Source organism: Capsicum annuum, chromosome 3 (genome assembly GCF_002878395.1).
Source record: "Capsicum annuum cultivar UCD-10X-F1 chromosome 3, UCD10Xv1.1, whole genome shotgun sequence".
Classification (NCBI taxonomy): domain Eukaryota; kingdom Viridiplantae; phylum Streptophyta; class Magnoliopsida; order Solanales; family Solanaceae; genus Capsicum; species Capsicum annuum.
Window position 1 is genome coordinate 134,131,501 of NC_061113.1, and position 22,978 is coordinate 134,154,478.

General features: G+C 38.7%; 1 protein-coding gene across 2 annotated transcripts in view; it reads left to right on the forward strand.

Moving 5' to 3' along the window:
- Positions 1 to 22,978, forward strand: part of LOC107863740 (valine--tRNA ligase, chloroplastic/mitochondrial 2) — an 85,048-nt gene that overhangs the window by 48,233 nt on the left and 13,837 nt on the right. For both annotated transcript variants that reach the window (XM_016709850.2, XM_047408307.1), the window contains 5 exons: positions 3,306 to 3,417; positions 20,870 to 20,980; positions 21,091 to 21,228; positions 22,003 to 22,053; positions 22,131 to 22,243. In XM_016709850.2, coding sequence (XP_016565336.2) covers positions 3,306 to 3,417; positions 20,870 to 20,980; positions 21,091 to 21,228; positions 22,003 to 22,053; positions 22,131 to 22,243 — 525 coding nt within the window. The remainder of the gene's footprint in view (positions 1 to 3,305; positions 3,418 to 20,869; positions 20,981 to 21,090; positions 21,229 to 22,002; positions 22,054 to 22,130; positions 22,244 to 22,978) is intronic.

A 22,978-nucleotide genomic window follows, 5' to 3' on the forward strand; every position in this document is an offset into this window, starting at 1 on the left:
GTATAGAGGAATGCAACAGTATTAATTGTCAGGAAAAAACATCCATCACCAAGGGTGTACTATGACTGTAGTTGCTTGTTTGTGGTGTTTCGGTGATGTCTTTGATTTCGAATAGATGGTTTATAGTATTACCGTGTGGGTGTATTGTTTTCTTTATTATCTAGCGATGTGTCTCCCATTTTTGTTGTGTGCTTTTATGTTTTTCATTTGTTTGTTTGATTATACTGTTTTCTGTCCTGAGCCGAGAGTCTATCGGAAACAACCTCTCTACTTTATCTAAGGTAGTGGTATGGACTACGTACACTTTACCCTCCGCAGACCCACTTTGTGGGAATACACTAGGTATGTTGTTTTAAATACGTGTATTGACTTATTTTAAATATAAGACAAAGAAAATAAGAATAAATAACTAAAAAAAACTTTTTAAAAAACATTTATACACGTGGAGGCGCATGTATAGCACCACAACTAATTGAATTGGGTTGTGGTGCCACGTCAACACTGAATGACGTATTTATACACTTTAAAATAGTTTTTTTTTTCTTGGGGGGCGGAGGGAGGGTACTAGGACCTCCGTGATGTTTAGGTGTGTTATAACAACTTCGGCTATAGTTTAAGGGGGTAATAGTGTCTTTATCTCATTTTTTGTTGCAATAAAGTTTCAATGGCACTAATCATTGGTGAAATGATTATTCCATTAATCATTGCTCAATCATTGATAAATAACTATCCCCCACATAATCCAATAACATTGATTCGTTCAATTAATTCTAACACTTATTTCATGGAGTTATAATTTATTCCAAGCTATACCAATGTTAGTTTCAAGAGTTCCCACGACTTTGTTTTACCCGTTGGTGTTCGCGGGACTTGGGCTTGATTGAAGTGTATCCTTGGGCTCGAAATTAGTCTGAATTATAGAAATGCATGGGGCTTCACACGTAGTGAGAAAATTTATGCTAGATCTGTTTGCAACAACCACCCCCCCAAAAGAAGAAGGGAAAGCTCAAGTGAACTAAAAAATGAAAGTAAATTTGTGAATTACGAGAGAAGAGGAGATGCATTTATTAATTTCTAATTTGATAATTGAGAAATAAACTACGTACAGATTTGGAACTCAGTTAATAACGTGCCCGACCTGCCCTTCTGTCCTTCTTCTTTCCCACTTTAATACTAGGCTAGGTTCCATTAGTGGGATTTGAACCCGTGACGTGCTCTTGCTATACATTTGTGCACCTTGTTGTACTACCTTTGCTGTTGAACCAATGACAGAGATGTATTGCTTACTTGACATTAATTGTGAATGCCGATACCTATTTATGGGTTTGAGATATAATCTACGACGGCGTTTGGGTAAGCTTAAAATTTTTTTTATTTTTGTGAGTGTTTGACAATTTTAAAAATTGCTTAAAAAAACTCAAAATTGACTTTTTAAAAGCCAAAAGCTAAAAGCACCTCATTCCCTACTTATTTATTTTTGGCTTATAAGCCATTAAAGGTTGACCAAGTAAAAGACATTTTTGTCCCTCATAATTCTCCCTTATTCCAAAATTACCCTTGTGTAGTCCTTTAACTCTAGCCATATTAGTACTACTTTTGTATGCAACTTCTAATTTATGAAATATAATTTTTATGTATTATTCTCTTCTTTAATATATTATTTTAAATTTGGACAATTATTATTGTATAACATATGAATTTTTCTAAGAAAAAAATAACTCACCAACCAAGATATATGGAGAGCACTCACTGAAGATATACAACTTCATGAACGATTAGTGAATGATCCATCTATATTTGACGACACAACATTCGTATTCGACAATGTTTTAATAGTGATATAGTCATTACTCAATCAACGAGTAATATATTTTCCAATTAAGAGTCATTTTATCAAGCAAATGGTATCATTTGTGACCAACTATTTATCTATTAATGTAATTATAATGATTAGTAATATATATATATATTTTGCTTGTTGATTTAAACTCTTTTAATAAAAAAAAAAGATTTTTTAGCGCACAAATTTAATAGTCATTCATGAAATTAGTATATATATATATATATGTATGTATGTATGTATGTATGTATGTATATATAGACAGAGAGAGAGAGTAAGTAATTTATATTGAAACTGAATTAAAATATATATTAATTTTAATTTGAATCATTTTAGAAATAAAAATTAATAATAATCAACTCTACATATTATTAACAACTTTAAGGGTATTTTAGACATTTTGACAAAAAGAAAGTGCTTAAAAACACTTGTTTACCAAACACATCAATAACTTTTTTAGAGTTTCAGCATTTTTATCCAAACACGTAACTGGTTATTTTTAAAATAAATTTCAGCACTTTCAAAAGAACTTTTTAAAAGCCACTTTTTTTCAGCCTATCCAAATGGGCTCTACATCTTATGTTTACTGGCAAGAGAGAAAACTCATATTGACTTATCATTATAACGTTCTAACCTTGCACCATCGTTACAACCAAAAAGAAACACAATAGTATGGACCATCATGCTCAAGTTGGGAAGAGATCAAATTGAGCTTGCTTATTTGGAAAAACCCAAAATTAAATTGCATTGTTAATGCTGTAGTTGCCTGAAAAGCTGCTGGAAAATTGCAGAGAAGTTCCCAACGAAATACTATTCAAAAAGTTTTGGACACTGGAATCTTAAGAATTTTCAGTTGCCTGAATCTCCTGGAAGAGTAGACTGGAATATTGGCTTGTATTCTGGCTGAAGTAGCAGCAGGATCCACTAGAGCAGTGACTGAAAGAGGCATGGTGTTGCCGGAGCGATCACTGGAAAGAAGTGTTGTGCTACCACGTTTCTAGGAAAGAGGCATAGTAACTCTTTGAACAGTTTGGTGCTGTTGGAATGGTTATCTATAACAGGCAAGAGCAATTTCTGAAAAGAAACTTTCTAATTTTATGACCTCCAATCGATGTACAGAAGCTACTTAAGTCTCTAAGTAGAAACTCTCTTCTATGTGAGAATACTAGTTGAGAAAAAAAGAGATGTAATGATTACAAGAGAGAGGTACCATCAACATTATATGAAATCAATGATGGATAACTTAATACTAATTCTAATATTTTAACTTTCACGCACTAATACTTGACATTTTAATATGTTTAGAAATAGATATCCCTTGATTTTTCTTTTCCTTTGTTCCAAGAAAGTTGATATGTTTCATAGTTTTCATGTTATTATTTTTTTAATACTACTCTGGTTTTTCAAAATTGTAACACTGCTATATGGCAATATTCTCTGGACAGTAATCGTTACTTGGTAACAGGCACGACATACTGTTCTTTTGGGTGGCACGAATGGTGATGATGGGAATTGAGTTTACTGGGACTGTCCCCTTTTCAACTGTTTATCTACATGGACTAATCCGTGATTCTCAAGTGAGTTCATGCTTTCAAGTTACTGCCTGAAATGCATGTCTTCACTACTGCTGGTTGATTTATTATTCAGTGGAATTACTTGTCCTGTAAATACAACTGCGTTCTATTTTCGGCAAAATGTACACTTGGTTGTTGCAAATTTACTGTGATAAATAATGAAGAAAAAATATTATTATTGAATTGTGTAATTACATTATTACATTGTTACCCTATTTATAGACATTACATTCTAATTCTTTTTCAAGTAGGACTCTATATGCTATTCCTATTCCTAATCATATTCTAACACTCCCCTTAACCTGGTGCATACAAGTCATATGTTACCTAGCTTGTTACTGTTAGCTGATAGAGGATTTCAAAGAAGATACTTATCATATCAAGATTTTCCTCTAAGATCTTAGGATACTTGTTGTAATCTAGAATATCCTATCTATGATTCTTTCTTTTTCTATAAAATGTATGATTCTGTACAATCCCAGATTTCATGGGATTTAAATTATTCTACTCAACAATGTCCTATGTATATAAAGCCATGTATATGACATAAAAATATATGAATGAAATTATCCAATTATCTTATTCCACATGGTATCAGAGCTTTAGGCTTATTCCTGACCAAATTTATTTTATTCATCCCATCTCGAAAAGTCCTTTTCTATATTTATTTGTTCAAAGGTTGAAACCATTCAAAACCATGTCCGAAAAGGGTCCTGATGCAGATATTCTAGCCACTTGAAATGTTTCTGTAACCGTAGAGAATACCTCTACAGTTTCAACTGGAGATTTGCAAAACATTCAGAAGAGACCGAATCGGAATCTGCAAAACCTTCAAGCCTCTTATCGGTTGAATGGAAAAAATTATCTAAAATGGGCTCAACTAGTTCGTACCTTTTTAAAGAGTAAAGGGAAATTACGACATGTTCTTGGTTCGGGACCATCTAAAAAAGACCATATGTTTGATGATTGGGATGAACAAGATGCAATGGTGATGTCTTGGTTATGGAACTCCATGCTTTCAGAGATCAGTGATATCGTTACGTTTCTGAGTATTAGTAACGACATTTGGGATGTAGTAAAGGAGACGTACTCCAAAGTACATGATGTTGCTAGGATCTATGAAATAAAAACAAAACTTTCTATAGCAAAACAGAATATTCGAACTTTATACAGGGGCTGTGGCAAGAAATGGATCATTATCAATGCATTCAAATGGGTTGTAAAGATGATGCTGTGATTTTGAAAAGATTTATTGAAAAAGAAAGGATTTATGATTTTCTTGCAGGACTAAATGCAGAATTTGATGCCATGTGAATGCAAATCTTAGGATCAGAAGATTTTCCATCATTAAATGAAACAATGACCATTATGTGGATAGAAGAAGGATGGAGTGTTATGCTTGAAACTCAAATGAATGTAGGATCGACTCTTGTAGCAAAAGGGACAAGTTCAAGAGAATCCGGAGTTTCATAATGGGAGCACCGTCAAGTCTACTGGTTCATTCAAATCGCTAATCAGTAGGGACAGTCTTTACTGCACCTAAAGGGCAGCCCGGCGCACTAAAGTTACTGCTATGCTCGGTGTCCGGGGAAGGGCCCCACCACAAGGGTGTATCGTACACAACATTACCTTGCATTTCTGCCAGAGGCTGTTTCCAAGGCTTGAACCCGTGACCTCCTGGTCACATGGCAGCAACTTTACCAGTTACCAGTCACATGACAGTCTTATTGCACCTACTGCAAAAAATATTTGCACATCCGAGATAGGTGCTAGAAACTCAATGGTAAACCTCCAAACAGAAACACTAGTGATGGAAAGTAGGCACATATAGCCGACAACCATGAGACTGATGAAATAAATCGACACTCAGCTTTAGAAGATAGTTGTTTACTGGCCTTCCTTTTTTTTTTTTGAGTAAAAAAGAGGAAAATAGAATCCTTTACAGGTATTTCTTCCTCCTTTGTTACTAATGTCTCAGACAAACTTTCTCCAAAGTGGGTGGTTGATTCTAGGGCAATTGATCGTATGACCAGTTCATCTCTTTATATCATATTTCCCTTGCCCTAGCTATGGAAAAATAACTATTGCCGATGGTTCATTTATTACTGTAGCTGGAAAAGGAGACATGCCATTGGGAAATTCCTTGATACTTAAAAAATGTAAATTCCTTGATACTTAAAAAATGTCCTTCATGTCCCAAAGTTATAAGTAAATCTCATTTTTGTCCAAAAAGTCACCAAAGATTCCAAATGCCAAGTAACTTTCTCCCCTTCATATTGTTTATTTCAGGAGCAGAACACGAAGGAGATGATTGGGTGTGCTAGTGAGAAAGGTGGTCTTTATTATCTGGATTTCCTTAATGGTGAAGATGCAACTAAGAATTTCTTATCTCGTTCATTCTTGTCTGAATCAGTTATGTTCAACAAAGAGAAAGTATGCTTTATCATCGTCGGTTAGGTCATCCGTCCTTCTATCTAATCAAAAAGATGTTTCCATCTTTGTTTAAAGATTTGATTGTTGAGTCTTTTCATTGTGATGATTGTGAAGTTGCAAAACGAAAACGTGTTTCCTTTCCAATTTGTAATAAAAGATGTAAGACTCCTTTTTCTCTTATTCATAGTGATATTTGGGGACTTTCTCCCGTTCCTAATATTTCTGTGCTAGATGGTTTGTGTCATTCATTGATGATTGTACAAGAGTAACGTGGATCTATTTGTTAAAGCGCCAAATTCTTCCTACCTTTTTTAATCTAATCAAAACCCAGTTTGATGTGCCAATTAAAAGATTCCTATCTGATAATGCCAAGGACTACTTAATGAAAACCTATATGTTTTCTTCCAAAAAAAGGGAATTATTCATAATCTTCATGTGTCAATACTCCTCAGCAAAATGGAATGGCGGAGAGAATAAACAGTTTGTTACTTGACATTACTAGATCACTATTGTTTCCAAAAAAGGTTCTAAAACAGTATTGGGGGAAGCTTTCCTAACTGCTGCACATCTTAGTAATAAAATACCATCAAGAATTTTGAACTTTAAAAGTCCCCTTGATACTCTTAGGAATTTCTTCCCAAATTTTGAAATTTCCAGTAAATTGGTTCCTAGAATCTTTAACAATGTTGCCTATGTTCATATTCATCCGCATAATAGAGGCAAATTAGTTCCACGTGCTCTTAAGTGTGTTTTCATCGGATATTCTCCTACTAAAAAAGGCTACAAGTGGTTATCAACCATCATCAAAGAAATTCTTTGTTTCAGCTGATGTCACATTTGATGAGAGTGAATCATTGTTTAATCATTCTTACAATCATGGGGACTCATTGAAGGGAGAGAGTCCTCTAGACTTATCACTATTTGATTTGTCTATTTCTAGTCGTGCCAAATCCTTGTTTGAGTCACTCGAGTCTCTAAATCCGAATAAACTCACCGAGTCCCCTAATTTGGATATAGATTATGGAAATCTAAAAAATAATCTACCATTGCAGATTTATTCCAGAAGAAAAAGGCCAACTGCTCAAACTACTCAAACCAATCATCTCCTCGGGTTACTACTCCTACTACCTATCTCGAACCTATTGAACCATTAGAAATACCAAACCAAACTGATAATGAAGAAGAACTTAACCAACCTAATGACCTTGACCTTGACCTTCCCATTGTACTCAGAAAAGGACTAGAACTTGCACACAATACCCTTTAAGCCTTTATGACATATCAAAACCTATCCCTAAGTCATAAAGCTTCTCTGTAACCTCCACACAATTCTTGTCCTCAAAATTTTTTTTCTGAAGCATTAGGAAACAAAGAGTGGGAGAAAGCTATTAAGGTAGAAATGGAAGCGTTGGAGAAAAACAAAACTTGAGAAATTGTGGAATTTCCAATAGGGAAAAAGTCGGTGGGAAGGGTTATAAACAGACCTATGGAGTTGATTATTTGGAGACTTTTGCCCCCATGGCAAAAATGAATATAGTAAGAATCTTATTATCATTGGCTGCGATTTTTAATTGGAACCTACAACAATTTGATTTGAAAATTACATTTTTACATGGAGACTTAGATGAGGAGATCTATATGGAGGTGCCTCTTGGTTTTGCAAGCAAGAAAGGGATGATGTGTAGTCTGAAGAAGGCACTCTACGAATTAAAACAATCACCTCATGCATGGTTTGGAAGATTTACAAAGGTCATGATCAAGCTAGGGTATCGACAGAGTCAAAGAGACCACACCTTGTTCATAAGACACTCAAAAATAGAAAAGGTGACAACATTATTAGTTTATGTGGATAACATCATAGTAACAGGTGATGATTTAGAGGAGGTACAAAATCTGAAGAAGTGTCTACTCAGGGAATTTGACATCAAAGAGCTTGGGAAATTAAAGTATTTTCTGAGAATTGAAGTGGCACGCTCAAAACAAGGGATCTTTATTTCCCAACAAAAGTATGTTTGATTTGCTGAAAGAAACAAGAAAAAGTATGTTTGATTTTCCGAAAGAAACAAGAAAGTTAGGTTGTAAACCAGTGGAAACACCTATTGAATATAATCATAGATTGTGCAATACTCCAGAAGATTTTAGGGTGGATAAAGGTTTATAGCAAAGGCTTGTAGAGAGTGGATCTACTTGTCCCATACAAGGCCGAACGTTGCCTTTGTTGTAGGTGTTGTTAGCCTATTTATGCATGATCCTAGAGAAACACTTGTTCAAGCTGTCAACAGGATTCTACAATATCTTAAAGGAACTCCAGGAAAAGAAATACTATTCAAAAAAGGAGGAGACATAGTTTTAGAGGCTTATACTGATGCAGACTATGCTGGTTCGTTAGTGGTCATAGTTTTAGAGGCTTATACTGATGCAGACTATGCTGGTTTGTTAGTAGATCGAAGGTCATGTTCTGGGTATTGCACTTTCTTAGGAGGAAATCTGGTGACTAGGAGGAGTAAAAAACAAAATGTAGTAGCTAGACCAAGTACAGAATCTGAGTTTAGATCTATGGCTATGGGAGTTTGTGAGCTGTCATGGTTAAAAGATAATCCTTGATGATTTGAAGATAAGACGGGAAGGACCTATGAGACTATATTGTGACAATGAATTAGCAATAAGTATAGCTCATAATCCTGTAGCATGATCTCATATTGCATATTAAGGTGGATAGACATTTCATTAAGGAGAAATTAAATAGTTGACTCATTTGTATGCCATTTCTATCTACAAAAGATTAGGTGGCCAATGTTTTAATAAAAGGACTGCTAAACAATGTGTTTCAAGATCTAATAAGCAAGCTAGGAATGGAAGATATCCATTCACCCGCTTGGGGAGAGTGTTGGCTGATAAAGGATTTCAAGGAAGATACTCATCATATCAAGATTTGATCCTCTAAGATCTTAGGATAATTGTTGTAATCTAGAATATTATATCTATGATTCGTTCTCTTTATGTAGAATATATGATTCTGTACAATCCTAGATTTCATGGAATTTAGATTACTCAACTTTCTCCTATGTATATAAAGCCATGTATATGACATAGATATATATGAATGAAATTATTCAATTATCTTATTCCATAGTTACAAATGTAACTAAGACGAGGACTGGTGAGGGACTTAGTGAAGATATCCTCAAGTTGATCACTTGACTTTACAAATTTTGTAATAATATCTCCTGAGAGTATCTTTTCTCTGACAAAGTGGCAATCAATCTTTATGTGCTTAGTCCTCTCATGAAACACTAGATTTGATGCGATATGAAGGGCTGCTTGATAATCTCACACACACGTTTCATCTTATCGGTTTCTCCAAATTTTAGTTCTGTCAGCAACTGTTTGATCTAAACTAGCTCACAGGTTGCTACAACCATTGCTTGATATCCTGTTTCGCACTAGATTGAGTAACCACACTTTGTTTTTTACTTTTCCAGGACACCAAATTACCTCCTACTAAAACACAATATCCAGATGTAGAACGTCTAGCAAAGCTACTTTCGTACTACTAAACAAGGAAACCATCGGTTTCCTATGTAAACGTCGCTTATTTTAGTTTACATTCAAACCAAACTAAACCAAGCCTAAGTGGTCACGACATCTTGTTGATATTGATTGAGCAGTTTGATGGAGTTTAGTTGACTGAATCCATAAGCCTATAAAGTTACCCTCACTGTTTTTTTATTTGAATATCTCATGGCCTCGATCTTCGATCATGGCCTCGATCCTCGAAGAGTAGTCTTTTACCTGGCGATGACTTTATATATCTCAAATTACGAACAACTGCATCCCAATGACTATCACAAGGGAAAGTAATAAACTGACTTGCAACACTCACAAGAAAGAATGTCAGGTCTAGTCACTGTGAGATCATTCGACTTTCCAACCAACTACCTATACTTTCCATGATCACTGAGTGGCTTCCTCTGTCCTAGCAGAAGTTATGCTTTCAGATCCATAGGAGTGTCAATAGGTCTATATCCAATCATTCTTGTCTCTTGAAGAATGTCTAAGGCATACTTGCGTTGAGAAATAACAATACCTGATCTGGATTGTGCCACCTTACTACTTAGAAAATATTTCAATCTGCCAAAGTTTTTAAGTTTGGAAATGTTGATAGAGATGTTGTTTCAAATAAGTGATACCATCTTGATCATTGCTGGTGATAACGATATCATCAACATAAACCACTAAATAAATACACAGATTTGGTTCAGAATTCCGAGAATTCCGATAAAACACTGAGTGATCAGCTTTACTACTAATCATGCCAAACTCTTGAATTGCTGTGCTAAAATTCCCAAACCAGGCCCGAGGAGACTATTTCAGACCATAGAGTGACCTGCACAATCGAGATACAAGGCTACTAGCCTCCCTCTGAGCAACAAAATCAGGTGGTTGCTCCATATAGACTTCTTTCTCAAGATCACCATGTAGAAAAGCATTCTTAATGTCCACCTGATAAAGAGACCAATGTTGAACGACAACCACCGCCACTACCAATAACAACATACCAGTGTATTTCCACATAGTGGGGTCTAGAGAGGGTAGAGTGTATGCAGACCATACCATTACCTCGGGTGAAGTAGAGAGGCTGTTTCCGATAGACCCCAGGCTTAATACCGATAACAATATAGAAATCACAAAACATAAATGCGTTTAGACTAGTACAGTATGCAAAATAAACTATCGCTATCCACAAGATAATACTACAGCCACAAGATAATACTAAAAACTATATATCTAAAATCATAGACATCACTCAACACCACGAACAAGAAACTTCAAACACAAATAAAGAACCTCCCGTACTGTAACCGACACACTCCCACCCTCTAACCCTTTACCCGAATCCGCATCCTCCACACCTTCCTATCAAGGGTTCATGTCCTTTGTAAGCTGTAACTGCTCTATATCATGTCTAATCACCTCCCTCCAATATTTCTTCGGCCTACCTCTACCCTGCCTAAAACCATCCATAGTTAGTGTCTTACACCTCCGCACTGGAGCATCAAAGCCCCTCCTTATCATGTACCCGAACCAATGTAATCGCTCTTCTCGCATCTTGTCCTCCACCGAAGCCACCCTACCTTCTCCCAAATAATCTCATTCCTTACCCTATCTTTCGTGGTATGGCTATACATCCATCATAACATCCTCATCTCTGCCACCTTCAATTTTTAGATTTGGGAGTTCTTAACTGGCCAACACTTCGCTCCATACAACATAGCCGGTCGGACTGTCACTCTGTAGAACTTACCTTTAAACTTTGGGGGCACTTTCTTATCAATAAAACACCCGAAGCAAGCCTCCATTTCAACCACCCTGCCCTAATACGATGCGTGACATCCTCATCAATCTCACTATTGCCCTGAATTATAGACCCCAGATGCTTGAATGGCCTGAGAGTCCAGCCTCACAACCACATCAGCCTCCTGCAACACAGCACTAAACTTACACTCCAAGTATTCCGTCTTGGTCCTGCTCAACCGAAATCCTTTAGACTCAAGGGTCTTTTTCCAAATCTCCAGCTTATCAATAACTCCTCCCCGAGTTGCATCAATCAATACCACATCATCAACAAATAACATACACCAAGACACCTCTCCTTGAATATGTCGTGTCAAAACATCCATCACCAAGGCAAACAAAAAAGGGCAAAGAATCGATCCATGGTGCAAACCTATCAAAATCGGAAAGTGCTTCGAATCACCACCTATTGTCCTCACATGAGTCTTTGTGCCATCATACGTCCTGAATCGACCTAGTTTACACCACGGTTACCCCTCTAGCCTCCAAGCACCTCCATAGAATCTCCTGGGAACTCTGTCATATGCCTTCTCAAGATTAATAAACACTCTGTGCAAGTCCTTTTTCTTCTCCTGAAACTGCTCCACTAATATCTTCACAAGGTGAATGGCCTCCGTAGTCGAGCGACCTGGAATGAAACCAAACTGATTCTCAGAGATAGTCACGATCCTTCCAAGCCTCAACTCTACCACCCTTTTCCAAACCTTCATAGTATGACTCAACAACTTGATACCTTTATAATTGTTGCAACTCTGGATGTCTCCCTTGTTCTTATACAATGGAATCATCGTACTCCATCTCCACGCTTCAGGCATCTTCGTCGCCCTAAAAATAATGTTAAACAACCTTGTCAAACACTACAAAACTGCCCCGCTAGTGCTCTTCCAAAAATCCACTGGAATCTCGTCCGGCCCCGTCACCCTACCCCGACGCATCTTGCGAATAGCTCCCCGGACCTCCTCAACCTTGATACGCCTACAATAACCATAATTGTGACACTTCTCAGATTTCTCCAAGTCCCCCAACACAAAACCTTTTTCCCCTTCGTCGTTCAAAAGTTTATGAAAATAGGACTGCCACCTCTTCCTAATAAGGGCATCCTCAACCAACACTATACCATCCTCTCCCCTGATGCATTTCAGTTGGTTAAGGTCACGAGCCCTTCACTCCCTAGCCTTGGCAAGCCTATACAACTTCTTATCCCCACTTTTCTCCTCTAAAGCCGCATACAAGCTCTCAAAAGCTGTTGTCTTATCCGCCGTAACCTCTAACTTAGCCTCTCTCCTAGATACCTTATACTCCTTATTCGTCTGCCTCTCCGCATTATCTTTGCTCTCAACCAACTTAGCATAAACCACCTTCTTAGACTTCACCTTCCTCTTAACCTCTTCGTTCCACTACCAGTGCCCTCGATGCTTGCCAGATCGACCTCTCGAGACACCCAACACCTCTCTAACGGTTTCCCTAATGCAACTGACAGTCGTCTCCCACATACTATCCACATCCCCTCTACTCTCCCAAGCCTCCTATTCTTCAACTTCTCCCCCATTTCTAAAGCACTAGCCAAAGTCAAGCTACCTCACTTAATCCTGGGCCGAGCCTCCACAATCCTCTTCTTTCAGCCTTTATTGATTAACACGTCCATCACTAACAACCTATGTTGAGTCCAAAAATTCTCGCTAAGTATGACCTTACAGTCTCTATAAATCGCTCTATCATCCTTCCTAAGGAGCAAAAAGTCTATCTGGGTTTTGGCTACCGAACTACGAAAGGTAATAAGATGTTCCTCCCTCTTCGGGAAGCTCGAATTCACCACCCACAACCCAAAAGCCCTAGCAAAATCCAAAAGAGAAACTCCTTTATTTCGATCCCCGAAATCGATAGCGCCATACACATCATCATACGTTCTCGGTAAAGACCCAATATGCCCATTGAAATCCCCTCCAAAGAACAACATCTCCGTGCTTGGAATGCCTCTAACCACTTTATCCAAAGCCTACCAAAATCTCTTCTTCTCCTCGTCATCTAAATATGCTTGTAAAGTGTAGGCACTAATAACGGTTAAAGACGACCCCCCAATGACCAACCTAATCGACATCAACCTATCGTTCACCCGCTTACCCTCCACCACTTGCCTTCGAAGCTCTTCATCTACTAAGATACCTACCCTATTCCTATGCCTCACGCTACCCGAGTACCACAACTTATACCCGTCCACATCCCTCGCCTTAGAGCCTACCCATTTGGTTTTGTGGCACAAGCTATACTAATCTTTCTTTTCCTAAGAATCTTCACGAGATTTTTGGACCTACCTTGAAGAGTCCCTATGTTCCAAGACCCAATTCTCAACTTGGATTCTCCCTTACCACACTTAACCCTACTACTCTTGGCCCCTAACATCAAATTCAATCCTAGACCCGCTTCTAACCCAATGTTAGCCCCCACCCTCACCCTAGACCCTAGTCCCGACTCCAACCCCAACCTAGAACATGGCCCTAGCTTATCATCGACCACTACAACCACTACAATTTAAGCCTCTTATGCAAGCACTAAGAGCTGAACTAAACTAAGTCTAATGCGGGGTATTACAATATCTCCCCCTTGGGAACATTCGTCCTCAAATGAGACTGCTTAAGCTGATGATTCTAAGGAACTGAGATTACGTACTGAACTTGCAAAAATGGAAACATAATTACGTGACTGAACTGACACTTGAATGCGTGAAATGACATGAGGATGACTATATAAAGATGGAACGGAGAATGGAAAAGCGATAATCTAAGGAAAACTTGTTACCTTAAGCTGAGTTTGAACTTACAGAGAAAAGATGAGGGTACTTGGTTCGCATATCTGCTTCTTCTTTCCAAGTGGCTCCCTCAACGGACTGATTCCACCAATGAACCTTGACCTAGGGAACTTCTTTGTTCCTTAGTCTACGAATCTTGTGATCAAGGATCTCAACTGGGATTTCATCACAAGAAAGGCTATCCTGGACATTGGTGCTTTCCAAAGGAACTACAACAGCTGGATCACCAATACACTTCTTTAATAAGGAGACATGAAACACTGGATGCACTGCTGCCAAATCCGCTGGCAATTCAAGCTCATATGCTACCTTCCCAACACAACTCAAATATTCTGTAAGGGCCGATATATCGGGGACTAAGTTTCCCCTTCTTGCCAAATCTCTTCAATCCCGTCATGCGCAAAATCTTCAAATAAACTAAGTCACCAACCTCAAACTCTAGATCCCTTCTTCTCACATCTGCATAAGATTTCTGATGACTCTGAGCTGTCTTAAGCCTCTCTCGGATCAACTGAACTTTTTCCATAGATTCAAACGCCCCATCTGGTCCCATCAAAGCAGCCTCACCCTCTTCAAACCAACCAATGGGTGATCTACACCTTCTCCCATAGAGATCGTCAAACGGAGCCATCTAAATACTGGAATGATAACTGTTGTTATAGGCAAACTCGATAAAGGCAAGTGGTCATCCCAACTTTCTTTAAAATCAAGAACACAGGCCCTCAACATATCCTCCAGGGTTTGAATGGTCCTTTCTGCCTGACCATTGGTCTGAGGGTGAAAAGCTGAACTGAGATGAACTTGGGTACCAAGACCCTTCTGAAAGGCTTTCCAAAAGTGAGAGGTAAACTGAGTACTCCTATCTGAAATGATGGACAAAGGGACTCCATGCAACCTGACCAACTCCCTAATATAGAGCTTGGCATAATCCTCGGCCGAATAGGAAGTATGAACTGGCAAGAAATGGGCTGATTTGGTCATTTTGTCTACAATAACCCAAATCGAATCATGCTAACGACGCGAATGGGGGCAACCCTATCACAAAATCCATGTTCACCTCTTCCCACTTCCAAGTGGGAATACTAAACCTTAAGCTTAACCTGTTGACAATTAGCACACTTGGCTACGAACTCTGTGATATCCCTTTTCATGCCACTCCACCAATAGATTTCCCGCAAATCACGGTACATATGGCTCCCGGTTGAATAGAGTAACGAGCACCATGCGCTTTCGCTAAAATCCGCTGCCTCAAACCATCAATACACGACAGATACAGTCTACCTTGGTATGGCAACACACCATCTCCCCCTTGGGAGAAAACCTCTACTTTCTGATCTATGACTGACTCCTTCAACTTAGCCAAACTGGAACCTCTATCTTGTTTTTCCTTTACTTCAGAAACCAAATAAGACTCCGAACTATTCTGAACCCATACACTACTTTCTGCTGAATCAACCAACCGAACACCTAATCTAGCCAACTGATGAACCTCCTGAACTATCTACTTTTTATCTTTCTCAACATGAGTTACATTACCCATAGATAGTCTACTAAGGGCGTCTGCCACTACATTGGCCTTGCCCGGATGATACAAAACACTCATATCATAATCTTTCAGCAACTCCGACCATCTTCTTTGACGAAGATTTAAATCTTTCTTCGAAAATACATACTGCAAGCTTTTGTGATCCGTGAACACATCAACATGCACCCCATAAAGATAATGCCTCCAAATTTCAAGGATAAAACAACAACTGCCAACTCAAGATCATGTGTAGGATAGTTCTTTTCATGAGGTTTAAGCTGCCTAGAGGCATAGGCTATGACCTTACCTCTCTGCATCAAAACACAACCCAGACCAACTCTGGAAGCATCACAGTAAACAACAAATCCGTCTGAACCATCTGGTAGCGTCAAAACTGGGCTGAGGTGAGTCGAGTTTTCAACTCCTGAAAACTCTTTTCACAGTAATTTGACCACTGAAACTTAACTTTCTTTTGACTCAATCTAGACATGGGAGACGCAATAGATGAAAACCTTTCAACAAACCGTCAGTAATAGCTAGGTAAACCCAAGAAACTCTTGATCTCACTGCTTCGGTCTTTTGAGGATCAACTCTAATGCCATCATCGGAAATAATATGGCTAAGGAAAGCTACTGATCTTAGCCAAAATTCACACTTACTGAATTTGGCGAACAACTGATGATCTCTAAGAGCTTGCAACACAATTCTGAGATGGTCTGCATGGTCATTCTCACTACAGGAATAGACAAGGATGTCATCAATGAAAACTATGACAAATATGTCCGAGTACTGCTTAAACACTCTTTTCATCAAGTCCATGAGGGCTGCTGGGGCATTCATTAGCCCGAAGGACATGACTAGAAATTCAAAGTGACCATAACGGGTTCTGAATGTTGTCTTTTGAATATCACATTCTCTTACTCTAAGCTGATGATAGCCGGATCTGAGGTCTATATTAGAGAAATAACTTGCACCTTGCAGCTGGTAAAATAAGTCATCGATCCTAGGAAGAGGATATTTGTTCTTGATTATGACTTTGTTCAATTAGCGGTAGTCGATGCATATTCGGAGAGAGCTATCTTTCTTACGCATGAACAGGACTGGAGCGCCCCATGGAGAAACCCTGGGCCTTATGAAACGCTTATCTAAGAGGTCCTTAAGCTGCTCTTTTAACCCTTTAAGCTCGGCCGGAGCCATACGATATGGAGGGATGGAGATGGGCTGAGTATCAGCAAGAAGATCAATATCGAATCTATTTCTCTATCGAGGTACCTCTGGCAAATTTTCGGGAAAAACCTCAGGAAACTCATTGACTACATAGACTGACTGAACTGTTGGAGCTTCAGACTTAGTATCTTTGATACGAACTAAATGATAAATGCACCGTTTGGATATCAACTTTCTGGGCTTAAGATAGGATATGAAATGACTCTTGGGAGATTCGGAACGACCTTCCCACTCAAAAACTGGCTCATCAGGAAACTGAAACTTCACCACACGAGTGCGACAATCTATTGATGCAAAGCATGAATGGAGCCAATCCATACTTAGAATTAGATCGAAATCTACCATTTCTAACACTATTAGGTCAGGACCTATTCAAAAATTTACCGCAACCAACGGAGTCACATAAGATAGATGTGATCCTAGGTCTAACAACACAAACATCAAAATAAGAGATATGAAGCATACCAGTAACAACATCTGGTGAACTTCTCCTGCTCCTGTCGGGATGGTAACGCATAGAACTGATTCTAGTGCTGACCGCCAGCGATACTGGATGATGCGCCCTGTGGAGAAAATGGGCGACCTAGTGAAGCTGGTGCGCTAGTAGCCTGAGTCTGGGGACGAACATCCCTACTTCCCCGCTTAGCATACAGACACTCTTTGATTCTGTGACCCAACTTGCCACATCCATAACAACCCCTTCTTCCCATCAAACACTCACTAGAGTGGTTTCTGCCACACTACGCACATGGCGGCTAACTGGGCCTTTCACCTACACTACTCTGAAACCTAGAAACAAAAATCCTGCCCCATTGCTCCTGCTTGGTTCTGGGTGCAGGGGTACTAGCTGAAGATGGCTTTGGCATAGATGAGTGACCCTGAAACTGCGAACGATTTCCTCCTCCAGACCTTGGTTGGCCATACTCAAACTGTCCAGTTCTAGCCGTTTTATTTCTCCTCTCTTTCTTTTATTCTTTCTGCCTCAATCTGCTGAGCATGAGTCACCAACCTAGCAATATCCAACAATAAGCATGGCAGTCCTACACTTTTTGACTACCAAATCCGACACTTCAGTAACAAACTTACTCATATTAGATCTAGGGTTAACTACCAACTCGGGAGCATACATAGACAACTGAGTGAACCTAAGGCAGTACTCCTTCACCATCATCGAGTCCTGCCTCAGGTTCATGAACTCCTCAACCTTGGCTTTTCTCATCTCACGCGGAAAGAACCTGTCCAGAAATGCATCCTGAAACACCTGCCAACTCATAGGAGCTGCATCCTCACCTCTACCTCCCTTCCACATAATCCAATCATAGGCAACATCCTTCATCCTTCAGCCTATAGGATACCAATTTTACACTCTCCTCCTCAGTAACATGCATAATTTGAGTGATCTTTCTCACCTCATCAATGAAGAGCTATGGATCCTCATTAACCTTTGACCCAAAGAATGCAAGTGGATTCGTTCTCATGAAGTCACGAATTCTGGCTGCAACTAAATCACCATTCTGCTGAAGTGGGATTGCAGCCTGATGGTTGCCCTGAACATTGGCAGTCACAGCTTAGGCCATCGCCTTGAAGGCAGCCCGAAATTCAGCAAGAGACACAATCTCATTCAGAGGGTTGGCTTGCATTGGTGGTTGGCCACTGTTTCTGCGTGCATTGGCTCGGCGAGGAGGCATAATCTGTCACGTAAAAGCACAAGTTAAAGCAGATTGAGACAACTATAAGCACAATAGATCATTAAAGGAAAGGATGATTCCTAACTCGTTCTATAGCCTCTTGCTAATAAATGTGGCGCGCTTCACACCCATGATCAAGACTCTACGTAATGAGGCTTGTCTGACTCCCTAGGACTCATTAAACCTTAGGCTTTGATACCAAGTTTGTAACGCCACAGAAGTATAACCGAGATGTCACACGGTGTTCAAGACTACAAGTTGCCCCGAGCTAACCCTTTTGCCTTTAAACAGTGATAAATTACAATGTCTCTATTTGAGAGTTTCACCAAAGGGTGAAAAGGCTGATATGGCTACTGTTTTCAGAGCTTACAAGCAATATTTACAATCCAACAAGGGATCAAAAAGTTGAAAAACTACCTAGCCTGAACTACTTCAGCCATCAACATGGACTCACAGCAAAAAGGGATGGTTATAAGGATTTTCTGCATTGCATACACCTGTATAGCTTGCTATTTTCCAATCATTCGTGGGTCCAAGCATCCCAGAATCTTCCTCCCTGCCATAATTGGAGGTATGCAGAGTGTCAAGGAACAGATGAGCTCAGTACAAGTAAACACACGAGGGTCTTACTTACTTGGAGAGATAACAACTATCAGGGACTTCTAACCCTCAACAGAGCACAAAAAGAGGTCTTTTTCCCTTCCACAGGAGATCACAGCTACAAAATGATTCAAGGTCAGGATTAAATGAAGTTCAAATTCATAAAAATAGAAGAGGTAAGTTACACTCACACTTGAAAGCTGATAAAGACAACAACCATGATGAACCAAGGAGTAGCATTAAGGACCCAAAGGAGCTTCATCAAGAATTGAAGATTGAAGAATGGGAAGCAACTCATTTCTTAGCTCAATCGGCGTTGGAATGGAAGTCACAGATAGGAAACCCTACTGATAAGGGTATGTGTAATAAAGTGGACCCTTTAGGCCGGATCGGGTTGCAGACTGGGCCATTTCAAGTTGGATATGTTTTTATTTTATATGGGTTGGTCCATATCATTGTAAAGACAATTTGTTTTGGATGAATTTATAAAATACCAAATTAAATGAAAAAAAAATCCAAGTGCATCTTGAAAATCAACAATGAAACTAACAAAGTAACAAAATCCTTGAACTAATGAGAAAATAGACTCTGAATGACTCTCAGTACGACGTGAAAATATAGCACGGGTGTGTTTCCCAAGTTGACACGACTCACATTCTAATGTGGATAAACTAGGTACTATCTTCTGTAGTTTGGATAGACTTGGATGGCTCAAACGTTTGTGAATAAGATCTGGAGGGTCTATAACTGAGCATGCGATGTAGGAATTTGAAGGGGTAAAATGGCAAAGACCTTGTGATTCATGTCCTGTGCCAATCGTTTGTCCCGTTTGTCCTCGGAACGAAGAGTCGAGGCTACTGGAAAAAGGAACTGCCGAAAAAGTTGTCGGAAAATGCTCCACGCGCCAGCGTGTGGACTGGCGTGCTTGCCGGAGAATATCTTCTGGTGGCGCGTGAGGGCGCAATTGACATCTGTTCTCGGCAAGTCTGATTGGGGTTTGCTTGCCGGGAAGTTTTGAACCTGATGGTGGTGTTGGTTTGTTTTGAAATACACCGACGAAAAATATATTTATTTGGACAACTACTTCTGTTATTGGAAAACGACACAGTGACACTGGAATGAAATTTTTCTCACGAATGCTCTGATTCCATGTGATAATGAAGAAAAAATATTATTAATGAATCGTGTAATTACATTATTACAAGAGGCCCTATTTATACACACTATATTCAAATCCTTTTTCAAGTAGGACTCGATATGCTATTCCTATTCCTACACTCATATTCTTTCCTATTCCTACACTCATATTCTAACATTTACATTGGTCGTAAGTCGATGTGTTCAGCTAATTCATAATTCCCTCCTCTTCACTAGCTACCATTTCAGCATGAAGGGTATGTCGTGTAAAATTGTTTTACCACTTGAATAGAGTAACCTCTGCTGTTTCGGAGGAAAATGAGGAATTTTTTCTTACCTCTTTCATTGGTGGAAGTGACCAATTTCTAACTAAAATGTTGTTTCAGGCTCTGCATTGAGGTTTAAAACTTTTACACATTTCCCCGAACTTTTGGTTCATCAATCTTTGGACTGATCGGCTCCAAGCATGCAATTTTTATTGATGTTATGTTTTATTTGTGATAATGAGTTAATTTACTAAAATAATTGAATTTGGATTAAACCTGCCCTATCTGCATCTGTTGCATCCATGATACGCCTGAAAACCATCATTAGCTGTGATAAGATCTGGATTTATATCTCCCATTTCCATGGTTCATTTCCTGCATATATTGTAGCTTTAAACTTGTCAGGGCTCTGTTTCAGGGCAGAAAAATGTCAAAAACATTGGGGAATGCCTTAGATCCCACTGACACAATTGCAGAGTATGGAACCGATGCTTTGCGTTTCACTCTTGCCTTAGGGACTGCCGGTCAGGTTTATAATGAGCTCATTTTTAGTCACTAAATCATGGGTAGACATCTTTCTTTTTCTGCAATGGTGTCCACTTGGATGCTTTCATCATCCAGCTTATCTCTTTGTTACAGGATCTAAATTTGTCCACAGAGAGGTTGACCTCTAACAAGGCATTCACCAACAAATTGTGGAATGCTGGCAAGTTCATATTGCGGAATTTGCCTCGTCAGGATGACACTCCTACTTGGGAAGCCTTACGGGCACATAAGGTTTGTCAATTTTGGTGTTTAAACCCAATTATATGTTTCTTTTCAACTATTCTTCGAGATCTGTGGGTGAGAAGCAGTTAGACACTAATAAATAAGATTGTTTGAGAGAGCAGCCGTACATATTAAAAAAGAAAAAAATTCTGAAAGAAATGAGATAAGTGTCATGTTATGACAAAGAAAATGCATTGAGTCAGAGATTGTCATTGTGTCAGATTGAGTTTGGTGATCCACTTAACTGTCAGATTTAGAGTGAGCTTCGTGATCAGCATGGGCTTAAAGACTAAAGAGCTTAATCCTGGTTGTTGGCATAATACTCAAAACATGTCAAATTTGATTTATTTTGTTTCCAACATAGGCTGGCAAAGTAGAAATTTTTTCTGTTAAATAATTTGGTGTATTCCTGCGTCTCTGAATGTTGAAGTCCTGTTCTTTGAGAATTCTCAAATCTATGGCCTACAAATTCACAGTCTAGAACAAAGTTAATCTAAAAGAATCGTGTTCCACCGTAGCCCAATTTGTGGTGTTCAAATCAAGATCCTTGGTTTCTATGTAGACTCTAGAATAAGAAAATTGGTTTCTTGGAATACAGTGGAGTTACTTCTTCCATATATCTTAGATTGGTAATTTACCGGGAGCTTTAGTGATCAAATAAAAGATTAGAAGTCATTCCGAGGTTTCCAAGGGTCAAGAGTTGAGTTCTGTTTTAATTCCTTGGTCCGTGCCAACTATATATCATTCAGAATTCTAATCTATTTCACTATTTTCTGTTCTCAGTTTGATAAAATGGAGTTCGTGCTGAAGCTCCCACTACCTGAATGCTGGGTGGTAATATGATGTTTTTGATGCTTATTAAGCCCAATATTGCATAGTGGTCCTGTTTTAAGTAGTTTTACACCATTCAGGTATCGAAGCTTCATATACTTATTGATGAAGTCACTGCAAGTTATGATAAATTTTTCTTTGGAGATGTTGGAAGAGAAATATATGACTTCTTTTGGTCTGATTTTGCTGATTGGTATGTTCTTCCTAGTATTTTTGGGGCTTTTACTTTGTTTCCATTTTAGTATTGTGACTCTTCTGTTTAAACAAGACATTATCCAATATCTGAAGTCCTAACCATCTAGGACCGGAAATAACTTTCATTGAAGATCAATATGTAGAAGGATGTTGCTGCTGGTGGGCAGAAATTTAATTAGTTGGTCATTCTTACACTGACGGATCTAAAGTTTGAAGTTTATGGGTTCTTTCAGAGACCTCAAGCTAATACATATTATAGATACTTAGTTAATTTCTTACTACATATACAGGGCTTAAACAAAAGTTGTTGGGTTCACGTGAACCCATAATAATCATTGTAGATAAGCCTCTGCAATACATTATCTAAAATCTGAAGGAGAGACTATTTTTATTGAAGAGTAATACGTAGAAAGAATGATAGTGCTGGTGGTCATGGGAATTAAATTTGTAGTTCATTCTTACGCTCTTGCATGGTGATTTGCCTTGTTCATGCTTGAAGAACTAGCCCTTTGTGAGTTAAAATAGAGGTCATTACCCCAGGTCAGTACAATAACTTAATGATACGTGTGTAGGTGTATTATGATTAAAGTTAAATTACAGTGATAAGAGTACGTAAGCTTAACCGTGAAAAAAGGTTATGATGATTTTACTTCCCTTTCATCATGATACTAGATATCTAATTCTACCATGAATTAGTAACGATAAAGTGATTTCTGATTCATTTGGTTTGAGC